At 48.3% G+C, this 25558-nt stretch overlaps 1 protein-coding gene across 2 annotated transcripts in view; it reads left to right on the forward strand.

Annotated features, from left to right (window-relative positions):
* Positions 1–25558, forward strand: part of RECK (reversion inducing cysteine rich protein with kazal motifs) — a 166797-nt gene that overhangs the window by 19953 nt on the left and 121286 nt on the right. For both annotated transcript variants that reach the window (XM_074987944.1, XM_074987945.1), the window contains exons 3-4: positions 8824–8898; positions 20861–20897. In XM_074987944.1, the coding sequence (XP_074844045.1) occupies positions 8824–8898; positions 20861–20897 (112 nt within the window). The remainder of the gene's footprint in view (positions 1–8823; positions 8899–20860; positions 20898–25558) is intronic.

Here is a 25558-nt window from a genome sequence, read left to right on the forward strand (position 1 = left end):
AACAGAACATCCCACTGCCCCCGGCATGTTTACACTATTATTTTAATCAACAGACTTCGTCAACAGAGTCTTATACAAGAGTGACTTCACTCTCCCGAGAAAACTGCTGCCTTCTGTCAGCAGTTTCTCAACAGAACTCATTTGTAGTGTGGATGCTCCATGAATTTTTCTGACAAAATGCTGTATTGTAGACACTGCCATAGAGTTTAAGTCCAGAAGGGACAATCAGATTATCTAACGTGACCTCCTGTGGCCATCAACACCACTCAGTACCTTCACACTAAAAACAGCAGCCAAAATTAGACCAGGTCACTTATTATGAGAACAAGTGTGTGTGTGTGTGTGTGTGTGTGTGTGTGTATATATATATATATATATATATATATATATGGCAGACTTTGGCATCTGGTGTGTCTACCTCTGAAAATACAGTAGTGATTAAGTCCTTTTAAGTGAGTTTGAATAACTTTACTTGCACCTGTTTCCAAAATCTCTGATACCAGGAGTAGTACATCAAAGGTCCAGATGAGAGGGATCTCCAAAAATTACACCAAAAACAAAGTATTAAAACTAGATTTGTTTTCCAGGAACTATTACTTGTCAAACACTGCAAGATATGAGCACTGCAAATTACCAGACACTGCTGTTGAGATATGATCATCTTCATTAACTTAAACTCCCTCAAGAACATTTGGGAGGAACTGTAATCTGTTGTTTCTGTGGGACAGTTGGCAGTATATGTATCACTGCATTATGATCAGTGGCTACCTCCACTGATGCCCTGTGCTTCATTTTTACAATCTTCAGGAATATCAGAGGAAGTCAGAACAACATTTGAAGACACGGAAAGTGCCATTTTGCACATGAAACTGTGGAAGATCGACCGTGAGTGGGTCAGTCTTCTGCAGGAGTGTGGTTGTAGCCCAGGTAAAGGTGCTACACCTATTACTGTAATAAACTATTTTGCTAGTCTTTAAAGTGCTACTTGACTGCTTTTTGTTTTGATAGTGTATAGACTAGCACGGCTTCCTCTCTGTGACTATTCATGTAGGATAAATAGTCATTCTGTTTTCGAAAGAGTGTGCACATGTACTCTGGTAATTGCCAAGCAATGAATTCAGTCAGGAGGTAGGTAGTAAGAGTGCTATTTAAGTTATGGTTGTCAGAACAGCCTATGCCAGGCATCAGATCTTGAGTCCTTAGCTAAGAAACAGTGCTAAGGAACAGTATGTGCTGATCCCCTCTTAGCTGCCGTACATATTTCTGAATTTGATATGCTTCTGAGAAGCTGCATGAGACTTGGGAGAGTGAGCTCTAACCCATATGGCTGGATCTAATCAAGCCATTTCTTAGCATGATATAATGTAATTGAATACATGGTTAAATTAGTTTTTATGTGGATAATGCTTTTCAGGACTTTTCACTTATTACAAATTCAGTAAACAGCTTCAGGGAGCTCCCTAAGGGTCTTTTTCTATCAAGGTAATATGGGAAAGCCCCAATTATATGAAGGGTATATAGTTTTGGTTCTTCTTCGAGTGGTCCCCGTGGGTGCTCCACAATAGGTGTCGGGCTCGCCCAGCGCCGCAGATCAGAAATCTTCCAGCAGTTTCTCCTGGATCGCGCATGCGCCAGTGCGCGCTGCCCCCCTACACGCCACCGGCCTCGTGCATGATCCGGTCCCCGCCAGTTCCTTCTCAACCGCCATCGGCTGCAGACGGAATCCACTCAGGCTAAGGCCAGAGTCAGATTACTTAGAGGTTTTTTTCCATGTGTAATTTGTTGTTTTTCGGTTATTAAACAAAAAAAAGAAGACAGGAAGCAAAGACAAAGAGAATACCAGCAAAAAAAAAAAAAAGGAAAAAGAGAGGAGCAGACAAGAACAGAGCGGACGTGAAAGGCCATTAGGTCTCCCGCTGCCGCAGGCCAGTGATCACTCTTTGAGGAGGAAAGGCACGGATTAAGTGCTAAGTACTCTCTTAACAATAAAGGACTCACCACAATGGCCTCCTCAGGTTTTACACAGCGTGAGTCATGCTGTGAAGCTATGCTGGCCTCCGTGGGCCGTAGCGAAGGCATCCGACGCCTGCGGGAATTGCAGGCTACCCGGCTGCGTTCTCACTGTGCTCTGACCCCCGCCTCAGTGCAGAAACGGAGGGAACTTTCCCTGGCTCGATCCTTGCCATGCAGCTGCAGCGAGCAGGACGAGCGGAGCACGCAGCTACCGGCCGCGTACTCAGGCGGCGGCACCGTCACAGGCAGCACAGACCCCTGCGGCACCAGTGGTGCAGGTGTGCCAGGCACGGAGCCCGCAGGCACCGGAGGGGGATACCCGCGCAGCACCGCAGCTGACGGTGCCGAGCGCAGTGCTAACAGCGGGGCCAAGGTTCCCGGTGGGGGAGGGGGCGGTGCCAGCCCCGCAGGAGAGGGGCAAGACAACATCAAAAACCCGGCACCGCAGTCCATTTCTGGACAGGGCTGTGCTGCTGTTAGCACCAAGCCCTCCCCCTGTGATACACACGCCGCACCGAAAGCCTGTGTCTCCACCGGCCCATCAGGGGAAAAAGAAACAAAAACAAACAAAAAAAAAACCCGCCTTCTCCGTTCCTCCAACCGATGTCACCACGGCTTGGGCCACCTTCACCATTTTCTGGGATTGGATCCCCCGGAGTACTGTCACAAGACAGTTTCACCTCTGTCAGTGTCGCCGCGGAGGTCTCGCTCTCCCAGACATCGGGGTTACACACCCTGTGAGTGGTCCAGGTCTCCATCTCCGGACCCTTGCCATGCTGCCATGGTCGTCCCTATCAGGCTGAACACAGACAAACCACAGGCCTGCACCCAGGGGCAGGTCCCCACCCCTGGCCGCTCAATAACCCCGTGGGCGCTCCCGATCGGGGACGGAAACACAGTTGTCTCAAGGGGAGTTAAATTTAGAACCCCAAGACTTTCCTTCACAATCCTCCAGCGAGCAAGTGTGTCATCACCCGCGGGAATCCGAGGGTTCAAGGGAGGTTTACCTTATGGGTTCCTCCTCATCCTCCCCAGATGAGGCCATGGCCCCCGGGGATGTCTCTCCCCGGGATGACTTTAAACAGTTTCAGGAGCTGTTTTAAAGGGTGGCTTTCACGCATGACATTTAAACGGCAGAGGTGCAGGAGAAACATCACAAACTCCTGAAAAATCTGAGACCCCCGGCTTCATCCAAAATTGTTATTCTGTTGGACGAAGCCATTCTGGAGTCAGCCATTACTATATGGCAGACTCCGGCCTCTGTTCCGCCTACGAATGGGAGAGTGGATAAGAAATACTTCATCCCGGCAGAGGGTCTTTGGTGGTCGGGTCATCCCAGCAGAGGTCAAAGGCTTCTCAGTACAAATCGGGGGATCGGGGGATCGGACAAAGATGCTAAGAAGCTAGAGCTATTTGGCAGGAAGGTGTATTCCTCTCCTATCCTGCTATTGAGAGTGGCAAATTATGGGCACACCTAGCAAACCATAATTTTGATAATTACTCCGGGATTACTCCCCTCATGGATTCACTCCCGGAAGACAAAAAGCCGGTGTTAAAGGCGATTGTTCAAGAAGGCTACGCAGCATCGCAGACGGGAGTCCAGATTGCCCTGGACGTGGCGGACATGGTGGCACGCTCAACGGATACAGCAGTGGTCATGCATAGAGAATCCTGGCCGTAGACGTCGGGTATCTTGAGGGACCTACAGGCGAAGATCGTGGACCTTCCCTTTGATACACAAAAGCTGTTTTGCAGACTCAACCGACTCGGTCCCTTACTCCAGTAAGGACTCGAGAGCTACACTTAGAAGCTCGGGCATTTATACTCCCCCATACAGGAGGGAAAAATTTTATCCTCAGCAAAGATGCTACGCTTACAACCACAGCGTGCTCAATATCAACGGGGCTATTGCCACGGGCGCTATCAATAGTGGCAACGGTACAGAACCCCTAGGTGACGTTCTCAACAAAGCCGTATGCCCTCGGGTCAGGCCTCAAAGGCAACAAGTTTGATGGGTATGTCGGGAGCTTGCACTATCAATACCCTCGCTCAATGCCACTCTCATGTCATGTTCCATCATCGCCTCAGACCGTTCCACTCCCAATGGCAAAAGATCACCACAGACATATGGGTGCTGGAGATCATAGCCGCGGTTGCGCGATCCCCTCCCAGTCGCTTACACTGACGAAGCCTCCCACCAGGCCTCACCTCAGGGGTGCTGCCACAAGGCAAGGCTCAAGCAGAAAGTGACCCATCTTATGTTTACAAGTGCGGTGGAAAGAGTGCCGGAATAATTCCAGGGGAAGGTTTTTATTCACGCTTCTTCCTATTGGAGAAGAAAACGGGACACCGGAGGCCCATCTTAGATCTTCGGGGCCTCAACAGTTACTTGCGCAAGCAACAGTTTCGGATGATCACAGTTGCCTTGATACTCATGGCACTGGACGATGGAGACTGGGTTGCAGCACTTGACTTACGAGATGCTTACTTTCATATAACAATCCACCCGGCACACAGACGCTTCCTCTGCTTTACAGTCGGCCAGGAGCGCTTCCAGCACAAGGTTCTTCCATTTGGCCTCTCCTCGGCCCCCAGAGTCTTACCAAAACCCTGGCAGTGGTGTCAGCCTACCTGCACAGCCAGGGGGTGTTTATTTTTCCCATATCTGGGCGACTGCCTGCTAAAAGGGACCTCAAAGGCAGAGGTCTCACACATGATACGCGTCACAGCGGACACGTTTCTTCTCTGGGCCTAGTCAGCAACCTCGTAAAGTCAAAGTCCGAACCCACACAACATATAGAGTTCATAGGGGCACGTATAAACTCTGTCACAGCAAGGGTGTACCTACCCGACGCCCCCTTCCGCGCAATCAGTTCGCTGGTGCAAGTCATTACATACAGCCCCACGGTGCTGGTCTTACCGTACCTACAGCTGCTGGGCAATACGGCGGTAGCGACGTGTGTGGTACAGAATGCCAGGTTGCACATGTCAAGCCTGTAGCATTGGCTGGTGAGCGTTTACAAACCGGCATCCCACACTGTCCACAGGGTGGTGTCGCCCACAACAGAGGTGCGTAGGTCCCTGGCGTGGTGGGAAAACCCCGAGAATCTGCTAGTGGGGGTGCCTTTTCACCATCCACAAATTTCTATTTTTCTTACTACCGATGCCTCCCACATGGGATGGGGAGCGCACATTGGCGACAAGGTAACGCAAGGGCTATGGTCCCCTGCAGAACAGACACTGCACTTATCCATACTGGAGCTCAGAGCAGTGTTCAAAACCTGCAAACATTTTCGAGATTACCTGCATGGCAAAGTAGTCGGGATTCAATACCGACAATACCTCCACTATGGTCTACATCAATCGATAAGGAGGAGCACGATCCCGTGCCCTATGTGCGGGAGCACTCTGACTGTGGAATCGGTGCATCGCCAGCAACATAACGTTGAAAGCCTCGTACTTGCCGGGCGCGCACAACGTGAATGCAGACCAGCTGAGCAGGCGCTTCGCAATCACGCACGAATGGCAGATCCGCTCCGATCTGCTACAGTGCATTTTTCGTACATGGGGGTTTCCCCAAATCGATCTGTTTGCCACCCAGTACAAAAAAAAAAAAATTGTCCCCAGCACTGCTCCAGAGCAGGAGTGGGGCGGGGGGGTCCCTGGGGGACGCATTCATGTTTTTCATGGAAGGGCTCCCTACTTTACGCGTTTCCCCCGCAGGGCTTATCTGCAAGGTCTTGCACAAAGCCAGAAGGGAGAGAGCTCGCACGATACTCATAGTCCTGCTTGGGATTGGCAGCAATGGTTTCCCTTGCTTCTGCGCATGTCGGACCGCCCACCGCTCCCTCTACCGGTGGCGCCGGACTTACTCCCACAGGCTCAAGGGTCCATAGTGCACCCGCACCCCTAAGGTCTGCACCTACAAGCATGGCTAATCCATGGCTCAGCTCCTTAAAGAGCACATGTATGGAGGGAGCACAACAAGTCCTGGAATGTAGCCAAAGGACCTCCACCAGGAGGACTTACAAGCACAAATGGACTCGTTTCACACCCTGGTGTTCCGCCAAGCAGTTAGCTCCCCTTGACGTTCCTATACCTGTAATATTAGAATACTATTTGGACCTCAAGAGAGGCGGGCTTTCTCTATCCTCGCTAAAGGTCCACCTCGCCGCTATATCAGCCTTTTCGGCATACAGAGGAAGGGCCCATGGTATTCTCCCATCCTATCGTTACCAGGTTCTAGAAGGGGCTGGTAAACCTGTACCCCCCTCGGAAACCACTTCCACCATCGTGGAATTTGGACTTGGTGCTCAGCACGCTATCAGGTCCACCTTTTGAACCATTAGCCACAGTTCCCATACGTCTCCTTACGATAAAAACAATCTTCCTCCTTGCAACTATGTCAGCCAGCAGGGTGAGTGAGCTCGCGGCAGTGATGGCAGTGCCGCACTGCACAGTATTCTCAAAGGAGGCGGTAACCTTAAGGCTGCACCCAGCCTTTGTTCCAAAAGTCTCTTCGGAGTCCAATCTTAACGAGCCAATAGTTTTACCCTCGTTTTACCCGAAGCCTCACAGCTCCGGCAAGGAGGCACGCCTGCATCTCCTAAATGTGAGGAGGGCGTTGGCCTTCTACACAGACAAAACTAAGTCCTTCTGGAAAATGGACAGGCTTCTAGTCTCTCTCGCTCCTGGGTCAAAAGGAGAAGGTCTCTCTTCCCGGAGAATCTCAAAGCACATTGTGCCCTGTATAACAATGTGCTTCGAACTTCGAAAGACTCCTTTGCTGGTCCCGCCCAGGGCTCACTCCACCAGGGGGGTGGCGTCGTCAACAGCCTTATTCAAGGGCATCGCGTTAACAGACATCTGTAGATCGGTGACCTGGTCATCCTATGACACCTTCACCAAGCATTATGCCCTGCCTTGGGTATTCTGAGAGGATACCCGTCTGTCGATAGCAGTCCTCTCGGGGGCAAGCTGCATATCAACCGATTACCCACTTCCTTACTTGGGTTACTGCTGGGTAGTCACCTATTGTGGAGCACCCACGGGGACCACTGGAAGAAGAAAGAGAAGTTACTCACCTGTAGTAACGATGGTTCTTCGAGATGTGTCCCCGTGGGTGCTCCACCACCCGCCCATCCTCCCCGCTTCGGATCTCTGTTTGGTGTTTTTCAGGAGCATCCGAGGCGGTTGGTAAAGGAACTGGCGGGGACCGGATCGTGCACGCGGCCGGGGGCGCGCAGGGGGGCGGCGCGTGCTGGCGCATGCGTGATCCAGGAGAAACTGCTGGAAGATTTCCGATCTGCGGCGCCGGGGCGAACCCGACACCTATTGTGGAGCACCCACGGGGACGCATCTTGAAGAACCATCGTTACTACAGGTGAGTAACTTCTCTTTCCTCCTAGTGGGAGTGGGTTTTATGCAAGAAGTATTTCAATGAAAGTCTAGGCATGAGCAGGTTCCTTTTGTGTTTAACAGTACCAAATAAGGTGAACTAGCCATGAGGGCCTGAACCTTCCCTGTCGTTCAAGCTGGTTTTATAGCTTCTGAAAAATCCATTTTATAGATGGTATAGAGGAAAAAAATGCTGAGGGCTCAAATAGTGTCCCATTAACCACGTTAAGATAATTGTAGGCTCTAACGAGGAGGAGGCTTTGGGACTGGGGAAAATGTGAATAAGGTCTTTGTGGAATCAGGCAACTGAAGAATGGGGAAAATGACCCTGAACACAATGATGATGTGCTGATGTTGCTGCTGAATGTATCTTTATAGAATTGTTAGATTGCTCTGAATATTTTATAGATGGCAAATACAGGCCCAATTTGTATGGTTCTGGACTAAAGGAGATGGACAGCTTGGGGAAGGAAGGGAATAAAGCTGAATAATCTTCATGACTGTGTGGCCTGAGAGAATTTGTTTCCAGACCTAAAAATGAAGAGATGGATGTCAAAAGGGACAGCTGCGAAGAGGGAAGGGAGGATAGTCTCCAAAGGCTCAGCGTACAACTTTCAAAAAAAGGGCAAACAGCTGCCATAAGATGAATGTGGGGTGTGTAATAGCAGAGGGCCTTCTCTGTTAGAACTTCTGCTTCTTTGATATGTTGCCCAGATGGATTCCATAACGCACCCTCCTTCCCTGCTGTTACGCATTTCTGCATTGGAAAATGTCTGAGAAATAGTTTTGTCTTCTCCATATTTTATGCCTTGGGGTGAGGAGGCATGAGGGCATCCAATATATAGGAGTCACCGTAATGTACACTGCTTGCCAATATAATCCAGTCTTTAGACACGTGCATACAGAGTGAGATGCCTATGGGCAATGAGTCTGAAGAACCACTGTCTCTATAAGTAATTTGTCTGAAGAAATCATTTGTCTTGATTCTGTCTCACCCTGCTATCTGTCATGATGGTGGGAAATGGTAGTAATATAGACACATTCCTCCCCAGTAGGATGAAACTGTCACAAATATTTATTGCGTTTCTGTTTCTTCTTCTCAATAACTTGGGAAGCACTTTATTTTCCAGTCATAAAAATACTGAAATGGATTGGTTTAACAGGCAATGAGGCACTCATTGTCGGTCTTGGGGCTGCTGAATATGAAGGAGTATATGAATGTTTTGTATATATTTGTACACAAATTTTCTCCTAACTAAAGTTATCCCAAAAATACTAATAAAACTGAACTGTGAATTTTGGAAAGCAGATTTAAAAAGAAAAAGTCAAATGAGTTTGAAGATATAGTTATGTTTTTTCTTAATTAGTTCTGATATTTAAAAACATGCTATTTTTTTTGTCTTTTCATCATAGATTTTATCCTCTAAAAGTGATTCCCGTTTGAAACATTTGCTGCAGCGGGCACCAGAATATTGCCCAGAGTCCTTGGTAAGCTTTGTGTGTTCTTGGTAAAACTGCTGGATCAGTACTGATAGTCTGAAATATTGAAAAATATGAACGAGGCCTCAGAAATCATTATATGGCTTAAAAATTGAAATGTAAAGATATATTTGAGTTCATTTTGTTTGGCATTTGATCCGCTATGGTTTGTTTTTAAATTGTTTCTCCCAAAGTGTGAGGTCTAGAAAACTTTTTAATATGAAAGATGAGATTCTTATGTAATCATATGACTCTACGTGCTGGGTCTTTAAGAAAATACCAACTATTGTAAGACTTAGGATGCCATCAGGGGACTGTCTGGTGGGCTGGGTGGCAGGCCCTGAGTTAAAATGTTTGATTATTTTAATATTCCTAAATAAAATGAGCTATCTAGTAAATTACTGGAAAATTACAGAGTAGATTTTATATTACTGTTTGTTCAGTTACATTATTAACAAATAAGTAATATTCAAATTAATTAATCCAAAAAGCTTCTGCCTTTAAAAAAACAAAAATTTTGCTTGAATATTTTAATTTTCTTACTTTACTGATCAGTTTTTATTACTTTATATAGTGTCAGCTATGTTTTTAGGCTCTTGACAAACTAGTAAAGACCAAGTACTCTCCCAAAAGTATTAGTTTTTAAATGAACAATACATATGACTAGTAATTCTTTATTTCAGATTTTTAGTGGTTTATTGCTGTGGATCATTAATTAAGTCTTTCAGCTCAGTGGTAGTCCACTGAAATTTGTTAACTGATGGTGAAAGTAAAACATGGAATGTGACTGACAACAGATTGCAAGGTGGTGATAGCATTTTGTGTTGATATTCTGTTATTTTATTTTAAATATTGTTGTGTACACAGTTAATGCTTGTCTGAAGGGGCAACTAGGGTGGACTGATGTCATGGAAGGAAAGTGTTGTCAAGAGGGATGGAGAGTACTGAACAGAATATACTTTCTGAAATAGTAATAGTTTAAAAGTGCAGTTGTGCTCCCCAAACATGTATTTCATATCTGTGATGGTGCTTTCATGAAGAGAAAGCAATCTAGGTATCTTCCTGGTTTAAATGTTTAAGAGTTTATAGTTTAACTCCATGCTTATTATTTGTGTTTTATTTATTTATCAGATTTGCATGGGTACTCCATTGATGATATTAGATAAAAATGGTAGCTTACAAATTGTTTTGCAGTGTAACCTTCTTTTTGGAACATGAATATATGACATTTAAGGCAGCATCTTGACCAGCTATCTTCCTCCAATGCTACAATATGCACTTGATTTGATACAATATCTAATAGTAATTTTTTTCCAGTGCTTGCATAAAAAGCACTAAATGCAGTGACTTTGTGTTAATGAAATCATATAGGTGCAATCATTATATACTTGTCCTATTTAGTGTACTGTACTATAACCATGATTTGTTTAAAGAAATCCTGTTCAGAACACTTCAGATCTGAGAAGTAGAAATTCCCATAGCTTTCAGTTTTTTGACTTTCTGAACAGCTATGCAGCTCAGTCACAATACTTCAGACTCCACTTAAAGTTTTAGCTTAGCTTTCTCTCCAACAACGGACAGCCACCACTGACTTAGTGAAAATGAGCTGAAGTCCAAAATGGAAGATGAGTACAATCTCACATAGCCAATACCAAATATTAAAGTTAAGTTGCCTCAAGATCCATTAACAGGTTGGTATGGGACTTTTTCTACCTGAGTGATATTCCCAGTTATTTCATTGTTGGTCTGGGCTTGGAGGCACATTCAGAAGAAGCGTTGGATCCAGCTGTTTGTTTGGAGCCTCAGCCTCAGTGCCATTCTTTTGGACTATCATGAATACATGTATTCCCTAATGATGATTGCATGGTACTGGATAAATTGAGAGGAGTGTCAAGTGCATTTGTGAGTGCTTTGTGCATAGCAGTTGACTCCAAGGTTTCAGTATTAGCCTCCTGTGAGAGCTACAATCTCAGTTACATGTCGAAGCAGGGATGTTTTCACAGATCTCAAACATGGGATGCCGTTTCAGATTTGGAGGGATAGAGATGAGGCAACTTTAACCATGGCTTCATGGGCTATTTTCTACTGCATTACCAGTCCACAGACACTTAAAAACTAACCCCAAAGAAGTCCAGTCTGTTTGTTTAAAAAATGATAAACACATATCTTTTGTGAAGAATCACTATCTAGAGTAGAATTAAATGTTAACCGCAGAGATCTGTAACACATTTTTGGCAGCCAGATCTTATAAGTTGTTCAGCTTGGCTTGGGTTTATGTTCATTAAAGAGTTTATATAAATGATTATGATAAATAAATTCCTAAGGATTAAGTTAGAAGAAGGTTTTTAGTATGTTGCTATATGACTGCTGAGAGTAAACATCACTTTTGTGAAATTCACTGATGGTAGTCAAGTTTGTGAGACTTGGAAAGTGAGTATAACCAAAGATAAGAATATTTACCAGCTGGAAGAGAAAGATACAGCAGAAAGCTGCAAAATGGCTGCTAGAGATCAGCAGTTGAGTGGCAGCAGCTCCTCAAAAATTATCTGGGAAAAAAGGTCCTAGAAAAATGGAACCCCATTCTGGGGATATTTGGAAAAATCCAGGCATTCAAGAAGAAATGATCTTTCTGTATCATACCCCATGGACCTGACCGGAGTCCAGGGATCTGACCTATGGTGACAAAGGAAAGACTCTCACAAACAAGTGTGAGAATAAATGCCAGAATAAATGGCTAGATTTTGGATGCTGCTGCTCACTACAAAAATCAGAGAGCTGGAAAAAATTGGAAAATTTTCAATGTAATTTAAACTATAATTGTTGTGGTATCAGTTATTGCTTACTTCTTTGCAGCACGGAATGATTACAGGTGAGTTGCTAGATTTCTACTGTGTTGATAGCCTAATTGCATTTAAAAACTCTCCCAAAAATGGCCCTGTCTATCTGTTTCTATAATTTGCCTGCTTTGCCATAATACATGACTGACTAGGTGGTTAATGACAGCACTGGTTTAGACGACTACAAAGGAAAGAATTTTTTAAAGACAGCTTGATTGGTAATTGTTTAACATGCTTTACTTTGTGTATTTATCTGAGTGTAGACAATGGCGGAAGATATCAGTTCTACTATTTCACTTTAAATATCCCACCGCTCCAGTGTTTGGGTTTTAAACACTGCAGGAGTCTTGGTCTAAAGAACTAATTTCTGTCAGATAGGTGTCATTTTAAAAAGCTTTTTGAAGTTTTTTGATAGTTTATGATTTTATGACTTAAGGATTTTTTTTTTTAATACAAAGTCACAGATGCTGGAAGGAGGGCTGCTTGAGGTCTGTAGGTCTGTACTTTTTGGTTAGAAGTGATTTCCATCATAGGGTATGAGCATGTTATATTCTTGGGAATGATATTTTAGAGATCTTTCTAATTCATCATCAAAGAAATTTTCAGAGTATATGTTTTAAATTGCCTTTTTACCCATAACAAATCAGCTGATGCTAGTCTTCTGGGGTTAAGATAAATGTTTGTTTGTCAAGAGGGAAGGTAGAATTAGGGAGAAAGTATGTACCTTAACTAGCAAATAAGGTGTGTGTGGAGGGGTGGGGAGTAAGTTAATAATGACTCAAAAGTAACTGAAGAACCAACATAAAAATAAAAATAAAAAACCTTTTAAAAATCAGTTTAGAGTGTATTTAAATGATGGAAGTTAGCATCATGGATCTATAATAAATCTTGACAGCCAAATCTTACATGTTCAGATTGGCTTATGTGCACTGAAGAGCTTATAAAATAGTTATGATAAATACAAAGGATTAAGTTGGAAGGATTTGGAAGAGTAAGGATCACTTCAGTGAAATTCATGGACGGCACTCAAATTTGAGAGACTCTGCCACCCTTAAGTATTCAAGAGTAAGAAAGCAGGAACTAAGTTTCTTCCTCAAGTGTCCCTGTGGGTGCTCCACGATAGGTGTCGGGCTCACCCCGGCGCCGCAGATCGGATCTTTCCAGCAGTTTCTGCCGGACCGCGCATGCGCCGGCGCGCGCCGCTCCCCTGCGCGCTCCCGGCCACGTGCGCGATCCGGTCCCTGCCAGTTCCTTCTTAACCACCATCGGCTGCAGATGGAATCTGCTCAGGCTGCGGCCAGAGTCAGCGTATTTAGAGTTTTTCAGAGTTTTAGAGTTTCTTTTCAGAGTTCTTAGTTAAATTGTTTGTTTCTTTATTGCAAAAAAAAAAAAAATAATAAATATATGTAAGTAGAAAGTCTTAGTTACGAGAAGGAGGAGCGGAGGCAACCCGGAGACGTGAAGGCCAGTAGGCCTCCTGCTGCGGCAGGCTGGAGTCCATGAGAGGGGAACAGGCACAGAGAAGGTGCTAAGTACCCTATTAACAGCTCAAAGACTCACCGCGATGTCCTCTTCAGGATTCAAGAAGTGTGAGTCGTGCCGCGAAGCTATGCCGGCCTCTGAAGCTATGTGAGTCGTGCTGCGAAGCTATGCCGGCACAGTCAATGTATTAGGTGCCTGGGGGAATCACACGTCACCCAGAAATGCTCCTTCTGTGCAAAGCTCACGGCCAGAGCCAGAAAGGATGGAGAAATGCGGCTGAAAATTCTCCTGTTTGATAAGGCCCTCCAGCCAGACGTGCCAGAGAGGCCTCAACCGGAGGGACCCACAGGGCTCCATAAAAGGAAGGTGGTGTCCCTCACCCCCTTGGTGCAGAAACGGAGGAAGCTCTCTCCAGCCTGAACCCTGGCGGCGGTCACAGCGAGCGGGATGGGCGTAGCACACAGCCCCCAGCCGCAGTCACAAGTGAGCTGCAGCGCAGCAGCGCACGTGGCAGAGGCTGAGCCTCCAATTACTAAGCAGCTGGCCCGCACATTCAGAGCGGCGGCCAGGCAAGCGCCGGAACCGGCGGCACCGCTGCAAGCGGCACAGACCCCCGCGGCACCAATGGTGCAGGGCCAACAGGCACGTAGCCTGCAGGCACCGGAGGAGACCACCCGCGCGGCGCCAACAGCGGGGCTGAGATCCCCGGCGCGGGGAGGGGCGGACCCAGCCCCACAGGGGAGGGGAAAGGCAGCAGCAAAAACCTGGCACCGCAGCCCTTTTCCGGACAGGGCTGCAGGGCTGCTCTCAACAAGTCCTCCCCTTATGCTGCGTACACCAACCAGGAGACATGGGTCTCCCCCAGCCTACCCAGAGCCACCTCCTCCGTTCCTCCAATCAGCGTCACCATGGCTCGGGCCACCCTCGCCCTTTCTGGGATTTGACTCTCTGGAATACTACCACACACCAGTTTCACCATTGTCTCAGTCATCCAGACGATCTCGCTCCCCCAGACATCGGGGGTATGCACCTTGAGAGTGGTCCAGGTCTCCATTCCAGGAACCATGCCCGTGCTGCCACGGTTGTCCTTATCACGCTGGGCATAGACACCACAGGCGTACCCCCGCAGGCACTCACGGACGGGGACGGAAACACAGCTGTCTCAAGGGGAGCTGATTTTGGAACCCCGAGATTTTCCCTCGCAAGCCTCCAGTGAGAGGGTGTACCACCGGCAACAGGACCCTGAGAGTTCAAGGGAGGTCTACCCTAGTGGTTTCTCCTTGTCCTTCCCCGATGAGGCTATGGCCCCTGGGGATGTTGTCCCCCCCGCACGACCTCAGACAGTTTCAGGAGCTGTTTAAAAGGGTGGCTTTCATGCAAGGCATCCAAACAGCAGAGGTGCAGGAGAAGCACCACAAGCTCCTCAAAAACCTGAGGCTTCCGGCCTCATCCAAAATCGCGATCCTGCTCGACGAAGCAATCATGGAGTCTGCTACTACCATGTGGCAGACCCCGGCTTCCGCTCCACCTATAAACAAGAGGGCGGATAAGAAATACTTCGTCCCGGCGAAGGGCATGGAGTTACTGTTTAGTCACCCACAACCAAATTCTCTGGTGGTAGAATCGTCTCAGCAGAGATCGAAGACTTCCCAGTACAAAGCGGGGGGAATGGATAGAGATGCCAAGAAGCTATTTCGCAGAAAGGTATACTCCTCCTCCACCCTGCTGCTGAGAGTGGCTAATTATGCAGCACATCTAGCGAACCACAGTTTCGACAATTACTCCAGGCTTACTTCTCTCATGGATTCGCTTCCAGAAGATAAGAAGCCAGTGCTGAAGGCCATCGTGCAAGAGGGCTATGCAGCTTCAAGGATGGGAGTCCAGATTGCCCTGGACGTAGCAGACACGGCGGTGTGCTCAACGGCTACGGCAGTGGTCATGCGCAGGGAATCCTGGCTCCAGACATTGGGTATCCCGAGGGATCTGCAGGCAAAAATTGTCGATCTCCCTTTCGACATGCAGGAGTTGTTTGCAGAGTCAACTGATTCAGTCCTTCGTTCCAGTAAAGACTCGAGCCACACTCAGAAGCCTGGGTATTTATACCCCTCCATGCAGAAAGAAAAAGTATTACCCTCAACAAAGGCGATACCCGTACCAACCTCAGCGTGTTCAGTACCAATGGGGCTACGACCAAGGGCGGCATCAACAGCAACAACAGTATAGAACTCCTAGGTGACATTCCCAACAAGGCCGTGCATCCTCGGGGCAGGGCCAAAGGCAACAAGTTTGACGGACAGGTCGAGGGCTGCACTATTACTACCATCGCGCAATGTCATCCACAATTAATGTTCCATCATCGCCTCCGACCGTTCCCCTCACAATGGCAAAAGATCACCACAGACAAGTGGGTACTAGAGATCATAGCCACAGGTTACGTGATCCCCTTTCAGTTGCTCCCACCGCCAAGACCTCCACCCAGGCCTCATCTCAGGGATGCCTCCCACGAGGCGAAACTCAAGCACGAGGTGGACCACCTGATGCTTATAGGGGCGGTGGAAAGAGTGCCGGAGCGACTCCAAGGGAAAGGGTTTTATTCACGATACTTCCTCACAGAGAAGAAAACAGGAGGCAGGAGGCCCATCTTAGATCTTCGAGGCCTCAACCGGTACTTGCACAAACAGCGCTTTCGGATGATCACATTCGCCTCTATACTCATGGCACTGGACGATGGAGATTGGTTTGCAGCCCTCAACTTACAAGATGCGTATTTTCATATAACGATCCACCCGGCTCACAGACGTTTTCTCTGGTTTATGGTCGGCAAAGAACATTTCCAATACAAGGTTCTGCCGTTCGGCCTCTCCTCGGCCCCCAGAGTCTTTATGAAGATCCTGGAAGTGGTGTCAGCCTACCTGCACAGACGGGGTATTTATATTCCCATATTTGGACGACTGCCTACTGAAAGGGGCCTCGAAGGCGGAGGTACTACGCATAACAGCAAACACGTTTTCTTCACTGGGCCTGGTCATCAACCTTGCGAAGTCAAAGATCGACCCCACACAGGACATAGAGTTCATAGGGGCACGCATAAATTCTATCACAGCAAGGGTTTATCTACCCGACGCTCGCTTTCGCGCCATCGGTTCCCTGGTACAAGTCATTACATACAGCCCCATGGTGCCGGTTTTAACGTGCTTGCAGCTGGTCGGCCACATGGCAGCAGCAATGTTCGTGGTACAGAACGCCAGATTGCATATGCACAACCTGCAACATTGGCTGGCAAGCGTTTACAAGCCAGCATCCCATACCGTCCGCAGGGTGGTGTCGCCCATGACAGAGGTGCGCAGATCCCTACAATGGTGGGTAAACCTCAAGAACATGCTAACGGGTACCCTTTCACCAACCACAAATCTCTATTTTTCTCACCACCGACGCCTCCCGCATAGGGTGGGGAGCACATATTGGTGAAAAGGTGACGCGCAAGGACTGTGGTCCCCTACGGAACAGTCACTGCATATAAATATACTGGAGCTCAGAGCGGTGTTCAACGCCTGCAAACACTTTTAAGACCACATACAGGGCAAGGTAGTCGGGATCAATACAGACAATATCTCCACCATGTTTTATATAAATCGACAAGGCGGAGCTCGATCCCGTGCCTTATGTGCGGAAGCAGTCCGGCTGTGGAACTGGTGCATCGCCAGCAATATAACGTTGAAAGCCTCGTACTTACCAGGCGCTCACAGCGTGAAGGCAGACCAGCTGAGCAGGCACTTCGCACTCACACACGAGTGGCAGATCCGCTCCGATCTGCTACGACCGATTTTTTATGCATGGGGGTTTCCCCAGATAGATCTGTTTGCCACTCAGCACAACAAGAAGTGCCCCTAATACTGCTCCAGGGCAGGACTGGGGCGGGGGTCCTTGGGGGACGCGTTCGTGATTTCGTGGAAGGGCCCACTGCTTTACGCGTTCCCCCCCACGGTGCTCATCCACAAGGTCCTGCAGAAAGCCAGGAGGGAGAGAGCCCGCATGATCCTAGTGGTCCCCACATGGGATTGACAGCAATGGTTCCCCTTGCTTCTCTGCATGTCAGATTGTCCACCGCTTCCCCTTCCGGTAGCGCCAGACCTGCTCACGCAGGCCCAGGGGTCCATAGTGCATCCACACCCCCGAGGCCTGCACCTACAAGCATGGTTAATCCATGGCTCAGCTCCCTAGAAAGTGCATGTACGGAGGGAGTACAAGTAGTCCTGGAAAGTAGCCGAAGGATCTCCACCAGGAAGACCTACAAACAGAAATGGACTCGATTCACTGCATGGTGTTCCATCAAGCAGTTAGCTCCCCTTGAAGTGCCTATACCTGTCATACGAGAATACTTACTGGACCTCAAGAGAGGCGGGCTCTCCCTCTCCTCATTGAAGGTCCATCTCACCGCTATATCAGCTTTTCGGCATGAAGAGGAAGGGCCCACAGTGTTTGCCCATCCTATTGTTACCAGGTTCCTGAAGGGGCTGGTAAACCTGTACCCCCCTCGGAAACCGCTTCCACCATCGTGGAGCTTGGACCTGGTGCTCAGCGCGCTAACGGGACCACCCTTTGAACCCTTAGCCATGGTTTCCCTCCATCTCCTTATGATAAAGACAACCTTCCTTCTTGCAATCACGTCAGCTCGCAGGGTGAATGAGCTCGCAGCAGTTATGGCAATGCCGCCCTGCACGGTATTCTCATAGGAGGCGGTAACCTTAAGGCTGCACCCAGCCTTTGTTCCAAAAGTTTCTTCAGAGTTCCATCTTAACGAACCTATAGTTTTACCCTCGTTTTACCCGAAGCCTCATAGCTCCAGCAAGGAGGCACGCCTGCACCTCCTGGACGTGAGGAGGGCGTTGGCCTTCTACAAAGACAGAACTAAGTCCTTCCGGAAAACGGACAGACTCTTCGTCTCTCTCGCTCTCAGGTCAAAAGGAGAGGGTCTCTCTTCACAGAGAATCTCAAAGCACATTGTGTCCTGCATAAAGATGTGCTATGAACTTCGAAAGACTCCTTTACTGGCCCCACCTAGGGCTCATTCCACCCGGGCGGTGGCGGCATCAACAGCCTTTTTCAAGGGCATTGTGCTAAAAGACATCTGCAGAGCGGCGACCTGGTCATCCTATGACACCTTCGCCAAGCATTATGTCCTACACCGGGTATTCCAAGAGGATACCCACCTCTCGACAGTGGTCCTTTCGGGGGCAAGCTGCACATAACCCGATTACCCACCTCCTATCTTGGGTTACTGCTGGGTAGTCACCTATCGTGGAGCACCCACGGGGACACTCGAGGAAGAAAGAGAAGTTACTCACCGTAGTAATGATGGTTCTTCAAGATGTGTCCCCATGGGTGCTCCACCACCCGCCCATCCTCCCCGCTTCGGATCTCTGTTTGGTGTTTTTCAGGAGCATCCGAGGCGGTTGGTAAAGGAACTGGCGGGGACCGGATCGCACACGTGGCCGGGAGCGCGCAGGGGAGCGGCGTGCGCCGGCGCATGCACGGTCTGGCAGAAACTGCTGGAAAGATCCGAGCTGCGGCGTCGGGGCGAGCCCGACACCTATCGTGGAGCACCCACGGGGACACATCTCGAAGAACCATCGTTATTACGGTGAGTAACTTCTCTTTACTTACTACTGGAAGAAAAGGAGATAAAGCACAATAGGAGCTCCTCAAACTGTTTTTAGTCCCTGCACTGATCAAAGATCTCATAAGTCAAGGAAGATGATAGATCTTCCTAAATCCATATTTTGCATTAGGCCTGGGAACCAACTGGTGACTCCTCTACAAATGAAAATGGTGGATTAGCCTCACTTCCTTCACCATCTAACGATGCTATCCAACTCAAAGAATTAGTCAGCAGAATTAAACATGAAGATGTACATATCTCAGAACTGGAAGGGACCTAGAGAGAGGTCATTGAGTTCAGTCATCTGCACTCATGGGAGGACCTGTTTCTGACCTTTTTTAATCTAACTTGCCTCAGGCCCTTGAAGATCCCCCTGCTCAAGGATTGAACTCTCAGCTGTGTGTTTATAAGGCCAATCAATGTTCTGACCATTAAGCTACCCCCCCCCCAAAAAAAAAACCAAAAAAAACTGACCTGTCCTAGAACTTTGAAAGGCCCCCTCAAGGTTGAACTCACAACCCTGGGGTTTCAAGGCTAGTGCTCTAAACAATGAGCTATCCCTCCCACTCAAAGTAGAATGGTTTCTACTTTAAAACTGCCCTGTTTCACTGGCAGAAACTCCTCATCTTGTTTCTGATCTCCTGGAGAATATCTCTACAAAGTTGTTCGCTTTTTTTTGATGGGTTTCGCTTAACCAAATGCTAAAAACGCAGATAAGCTTTATCTGATCCTGTATAAACAGGTGGTATTTTTATTTTTTTATTTCCCTTTAATTTTCTCTTGGTGGCTTCAGTGTTGTAGGGATCAAGAGTGGAACAGCTTACTTTTCTCCCAATGGCAAAGATTGGGGGGAAGAATAGGTTACTTTTCCCCCGGAATCATTCTCTTCATCTCTTATTTAAACATGAGGACAGCTAATGACCTGGCTGACATGGCTAGATACCAGTTTCACTTTTGGGACAGAATTTCACTTTGTCAAGAATCTTCCCGGTGAGTGCTGCTAATCAATTTATGCCTTTATAAGGAGGGCCAGGACAATGTCAAGAATGCACTGAGTGTCCTTTGAGATCGCTGAAGAATGTTTAGGATTGAAAGCTGCATTGATGACTCTCTGAAGACAAGCACTATGTTCCTTTTCCACATGAAACAAGGCCAAAAACTGAAGACCTTATATTTGAAGGGGATGGACTTCTTAGTTGTAAGAGGGAAGAAGTATTAGAGAAAATGAAATACAAAATTAATTTGGCTCTGTGGTAGTGTTGCCAGTGTTCTGCTTGAACAAAACCAAAAATCCTTGTACCACCCTTTCCCTGTCCCTTCTCCAGAGTATGCGTCTCTGTCCACCAAGCCTGCCTCCTTTCTGTCCACACTCTTCCCTCTCCTTTATTACACCTCTTCTCCTAAATCTCTGCCCCCTGAGGGATGCCACCTAAGGGACTATCGGTGGGGGCGGGAAGGGGACCCCTAATATGGGGGAGCAGCAGGGTTTGGTCCCCACTTAAAGGAAGAAGTAAAAAGAAACAACTTTATATTCAGCTGTAACCACCACCATACACCATCTTGGTTTGAACTTTGAGTATTTTAGAACTATGACACTTTCAGCACACACCTTCCAAGTGTCCGTAATGCTTTCTGTGTTTCCGGAGCTGGGAGGATGTAGCTTATGCACCATATTTTGCCAACCCCGATCTAAAGTATGTTCTGTGACTGTAAGGTGTGGGCGGGGGGGGGGGAACCAAAGCCAAACCCTACAATCCTCCAAACGTATGCCACTTTTAATTAACATACAGTCACGTCACCCTTTTCTTGACGATGAGCTCCCAATGACATTTTTTTCTGATTTCTGTGTTGTTTGAGGAGGCAGAGTTCTTCTTTGGGGTCTGTTATCTCACCAAGATATTGTAACTGTTTTGTATTGGTGCTAGAATCTACTGCATTTAAAATCTTCTGAGCTATCATAAATAAATACTTCAGTTTTCATTTTATTTTTCAGGGAGAAGTTTGGACTTGTATTAATTCTTCTTTGCCAGGTAAGAATTATTTGGATATTCTATTTTAGATTTGCTGTTGAATTAAAGCAAAAGATATCTAGTTTCTGTATTGTACATGTTTCAGACCAGTTGTGCTGTGCTTAGGCTTCCACATAAACCAGAAATGTTTGTTTGTTTGTTTCATTTACTTCAAATTGTGGTGCTTTGATTCTGTCCAAATTGGAAGGCAAATACATTTTTCTTATTTTTGTTCTCATCTAGAAAAATATTAAGCGTATCAATTGCATTACATTGATTTTATGCTAATATTGATTCTCTCTTTCTTTGGTATGTTGAAGAAAAAGGTCAAGTGTTTGTGGATTGATCCTTAAAAGTGTTGAAAACCACTCAGTTACCTCTCCTTTACCTTCTTAAAAGACTCTGTGTGTCCTGTGATCGCCCAGTTTCCCTGTAAAGTCTAGACAATATTTAACGTCTAATTTTTAAATTACAAAATTGTACCACTCTTTCCATCTAAAAGATGCAAGTGGGATTCATGATATCACACTGAGATGCAGTAGTAGCTGTATTTATTAAAGATCATTTGGCACTCTAAATCTGATCTTGTCTCTCCTAGATAATCTAATTTTGTTTTGCTTTATTATGGAATAGACTCAGTAACTCTTTTGTTTCTTTTGGGGCAAAGAAACTTGGAGTACATGAGCATATGAAAACAGGAAAAGAAGACAGTTAATTTGTCCTTTTTATAGGCAGCTGAACCTGCCACTAGTGAGCCTGCCTGCTTTTTTTTGTTCTCAGGAGTCAAACGGTCAATTCCAGTAGTTTCAGAGGGTTTGAAGACTCTTGGATTATAGTCCTTTGTTCTTCCACTAATTTACTATATAGCCTTGCTTATGCCTCTTTGCCCAGATGTAAATGATGTTTAAGCTTAGTGGTATTCAGTATTGAAAGATCTGTCTTATTTTCAAAAGTGACTGAGGCACTTAGCTATATTATTGGCTGTACCATTTTTCCAAATTATATTTAAGCTTCTAAATGAGTTAGGTGTTGCAGCACTCAGTGCTGTAATACTGAATCACTTTTTAAAAATCTGGGCCTTAAATCTGTCAGTTTTTCAGTCTGTAAAATTAGGATCTCGTGAAAATATTTTGTAATTAATGCTTGGGGAGGCATTGTTGTGTAACGATTAGATATCAGGAGATCTGGTTGTAAGCCCAGGACTGCCATGGGCACGCTGTAACCCTGGTTCACTAACTTAACTTCTTCTTCGAGTGTCCCCGTGGGTGCTCCACATTAGGTGTCGGGCTCGCCCGGCGCCGCAGATCGGATCTTCCAAGCAGTTTCTGCCGGACCGCGCATGCGCCGGTGCGCACCACTCCCCCGCGCGCTCCCGGCCACGTGCGCGATCCGGTCCCCGCCAGTTCCTCTTAACCGCCGTCGGCTGCAGACGGAATCCGAACTAGGCTAAGGCCAAGTAGCGTATTCAACGGCTTTAACTGTTTTTTCTTTAAAGTTTTTCAAGTACTTAGGCTACTGCAAGTTAGCCGGTTGTTATTTTTGCAAAAAAAAAAAAAGCAACAAACAAACTACAAGCGGGACAGCTTCAATCCAGTCCCGCTAACAAGCGCCGGAGGCCAGGAGCATCGGGCTATCAGCCCTCCTGCTGCGGCAGGCCATCGGACGGGGAAAACAGCACAGGGAAGGTGCTAAGTACCCGCTTAACAACTGAAAGACTCACCAACAATGTCCTCTTCAGGCTTTAACAAAAAAAAAAAAAAAAAAAATGTGAGTCCTGCCGAGAGGCGATTAAGGAGAGACAGGGAGATGCGGCTTAAAATGCTGCTTTGGATAAGGCCCTCCAGCCAGACGTGCGGGAGCGGCCGCAGCAGGAGGGACCCTCCGGGGCCCATAAAAGGAAAGCTGCCTCCCTCACTCCATCAGCGCAGAAATGGAAGAAAGTCTCCCCAACCCGATCCCTGCCGGCAGCAACAGCGAGCGGGACGGGAGGAGCGCACAGCCCCCAGCCGCAGCAACAGCTGTTCGGCGGCAGCAGGGAGAGCCACGTGGAAGCGGCTCAGCCTCCGATGATCAGCCAGCCGCCCCGCACCGCAAGCAGGGCAGCGGCTTAAAACTGCTTTTCATGAGGCCCTCCAGCCAGACGTGCCGGAGCGGCCGCAGCAGGAGGGACCCTGCGGGGCCCATAAAAGGAAAGCTGCCAAAAATGGAGGAAAGCCTCCCCAGCCCGATCCCTGCCGGCAACAATAGCGAGCAGGACGGGAGGAGCGAGCAGCCCCCAGCCACAGCAACAGCTGATCGGCGGCGGCACGGAGAGCCACGTGGAAGCGGCTCAGCCTCCGATAATCAGCCAGCCGCCCCGCACCGCAGGCAGGGCGGCGGCTAAACAAGCGCCGGTACCGGCGGCACCGCAGGCAGCGGCACCGACCCCCGGGGAACCGGCGGTGCAGAGCGCACAGGCACGCAGCCTGCGGGCACCGGAGCACACCGCACCTGCGGCACCGCCCTCGAGCGTGCCGAGCTCGGTGCGCACGGGGCCGGGATCCCCTGTACGTCCGGGGGCGGAGTTAACTCCTCAAGGGAGGGGGAAGGCTGCACACAAGAGGAGGCATTGCAGACCCTCTACGCACAGGGCTGTGGAGTTGCTTTCTCACAGCCCTCCGCTTATGTTACAGACTCCAACCAGAAGGCAGGGGTCCCCCCTAGCCTACCCGGAGCCCCCTTCTCCATTTTTTGCAACCAGCCTCACCCTGGCTGGGACCACCTTCACCCTTCCTGGGGTTTGAACCGCTGGACTATTATGCAAAATCGCTCTCTCCAGCCCTCCCCCAGACGCAGAGGGTATGCACCAAGGGAGTGGTCTAGGTCACCTTCCCAAGAACAGTGCCTATACTGCCATGGTCGCCCCTACCACGCGGGGCATAGACACCATCGGCTATCTACCAGGGAAAGATCCCCACAAACGATCTCGTACCCCCGAGGGCAATTGCGACCGGGGACAGAGACTCAAGCATCTCAGGGGGGACTGGTTATGGAACCCCGAGATTTTCCCTTGCAAACCTCTAGTGAGAGGGTGTACCATCACCAGCAGGAACCGGAAGGGTCCACAGAGACGTATCCCCGTGGTTCCTCGCTCTCCTCCCCGGATGAGGCTACGGCCCCGGGGGACGTCCATCCTCCGGACGATCTCAGACAGTTCCGAGAGCTGTTTTACGAGGGTGGCCTTCACGCAAGGCATCCAGACAGCTAAGGTGCAAGAGAAACACCATAAGCTCCTCAAAAATCTTAGACCTCCGGCCTCCTCCAAAATAGCAATACCGCTTAATGACGCAATCTTGGAGTCTGCCACTGTGATATGGCAGACTCCTGCGACTATTCCGCCTGTCCACAAGAGAGTGGAAAAAAAAAAAAAATACAACTTCCTGCCGACAAAGGGCACGGAGTTCCTGTTCAGCCACCCACAACCAAATTCCTTGGTGGTGGAGTCGTCGCAATGTGGGGGAACAGACAAACATGCCAAAAAGCTAGAGCTGTTGGGCAGAAAGGTCTACTCCTCCTCCACTCTACTGTTGCGAATGGCAAATTACGCAGCGCATCTAGCGAACCATAATTTCGATAATCACATTAGGTTAACCTCCCTCATGGACTCGCTTCCAGAGGGCAAGAAACCAGTGCTCAAGGCCATCATGCAAGAAGGCTACGCGGCCTCGAGGACTGGAGTTCAGATCGCCCTGCATGTTGCGGACTCAGCAGCAGCGTCCCCAGTACCACAGGGGTTACGAGCAAGGGCGACATCAACAGCACCAGCAGTACAGAACTCCCAGGCGTCGTTCCCAACACAGCTGTGCGTCCTCGGGGCAGGGCCAAAGGCCACAAGTTTGACACACAGATCCAGGGCTGCGCCATCACTACCGTCGCAAGGTCATCCGAAGCGGTTATTCCACCATCGCCTCCGACCATTCTATAACTAGTGGCGAAGGATCACCACAGACAAATGGGTGCTGGAGATCATAGCCACGGGGTACACCATTCCCTTCCAGTCGCTCCCACTGCCATGACCTCCACCCAGGCCCCACCTCCAGGAGGCCTCCCACGCGGCGAGGCTCAAGCAGGAGGTAGACCATCTCATGCTCATAGGGGCAGTGGAAAGAGTGCCGGAGCAACTGCAAGGGAGAGGGTTCTACTCGAGGTACTTCCTCACGGAGAAAAAGACAGGAGGCGGGAGGTCCATCTTAGTTTTTCGAGGCCTCAACCGGTACCTGCGCAAGCAACGCTTTCGGATGATCACAATCGCCTCCATCCTTACGGCACTAGACGATGGAGATTGGTTCGCAGCCCTCGACTTATAAGACGCGTATTTTCACATAACTATTCATCCGGCTCACCTACGATTCCTCTGGTTTCTCATGGTAGGCAAAGAACATTTTCAATACAAGGTCCTACCGTTTGGCCTCTCCTCGGCCCCCAGAGTCTTCACCAAGCCCTTGGCAGTGGTGTCAGCCTACCTGCACAGACAGGGGGTATTTATATTCCAGTATCCGGATGACTGCCTACTCAAAGGGGCCTCGAAGGAGGAGGTACTACGCATAATATGCGTCACAACAGGCTCATTCTCTCGCTCGGCCTGGTTATCAATCTGACAAAATCGAAGATAGACCCCACGCAGGACATAGAGTTCATAGGGG

The sequence above is a fragment of the Carettochelys insculpta genome, chromosome 2, assembly GCF_033958435.1.
Source record: "Carettochelys insculpta isolate YL-2023 chromosome 2, ASM3395843v1, whole genome shotgun sequence".
In the NCBI taxonomy this organism is placed as follows: Eukaryota; Metazoa; Chordata; order Testudines; family Carettochelyidae; genus Carettochelys; species Carettochelys insculpta.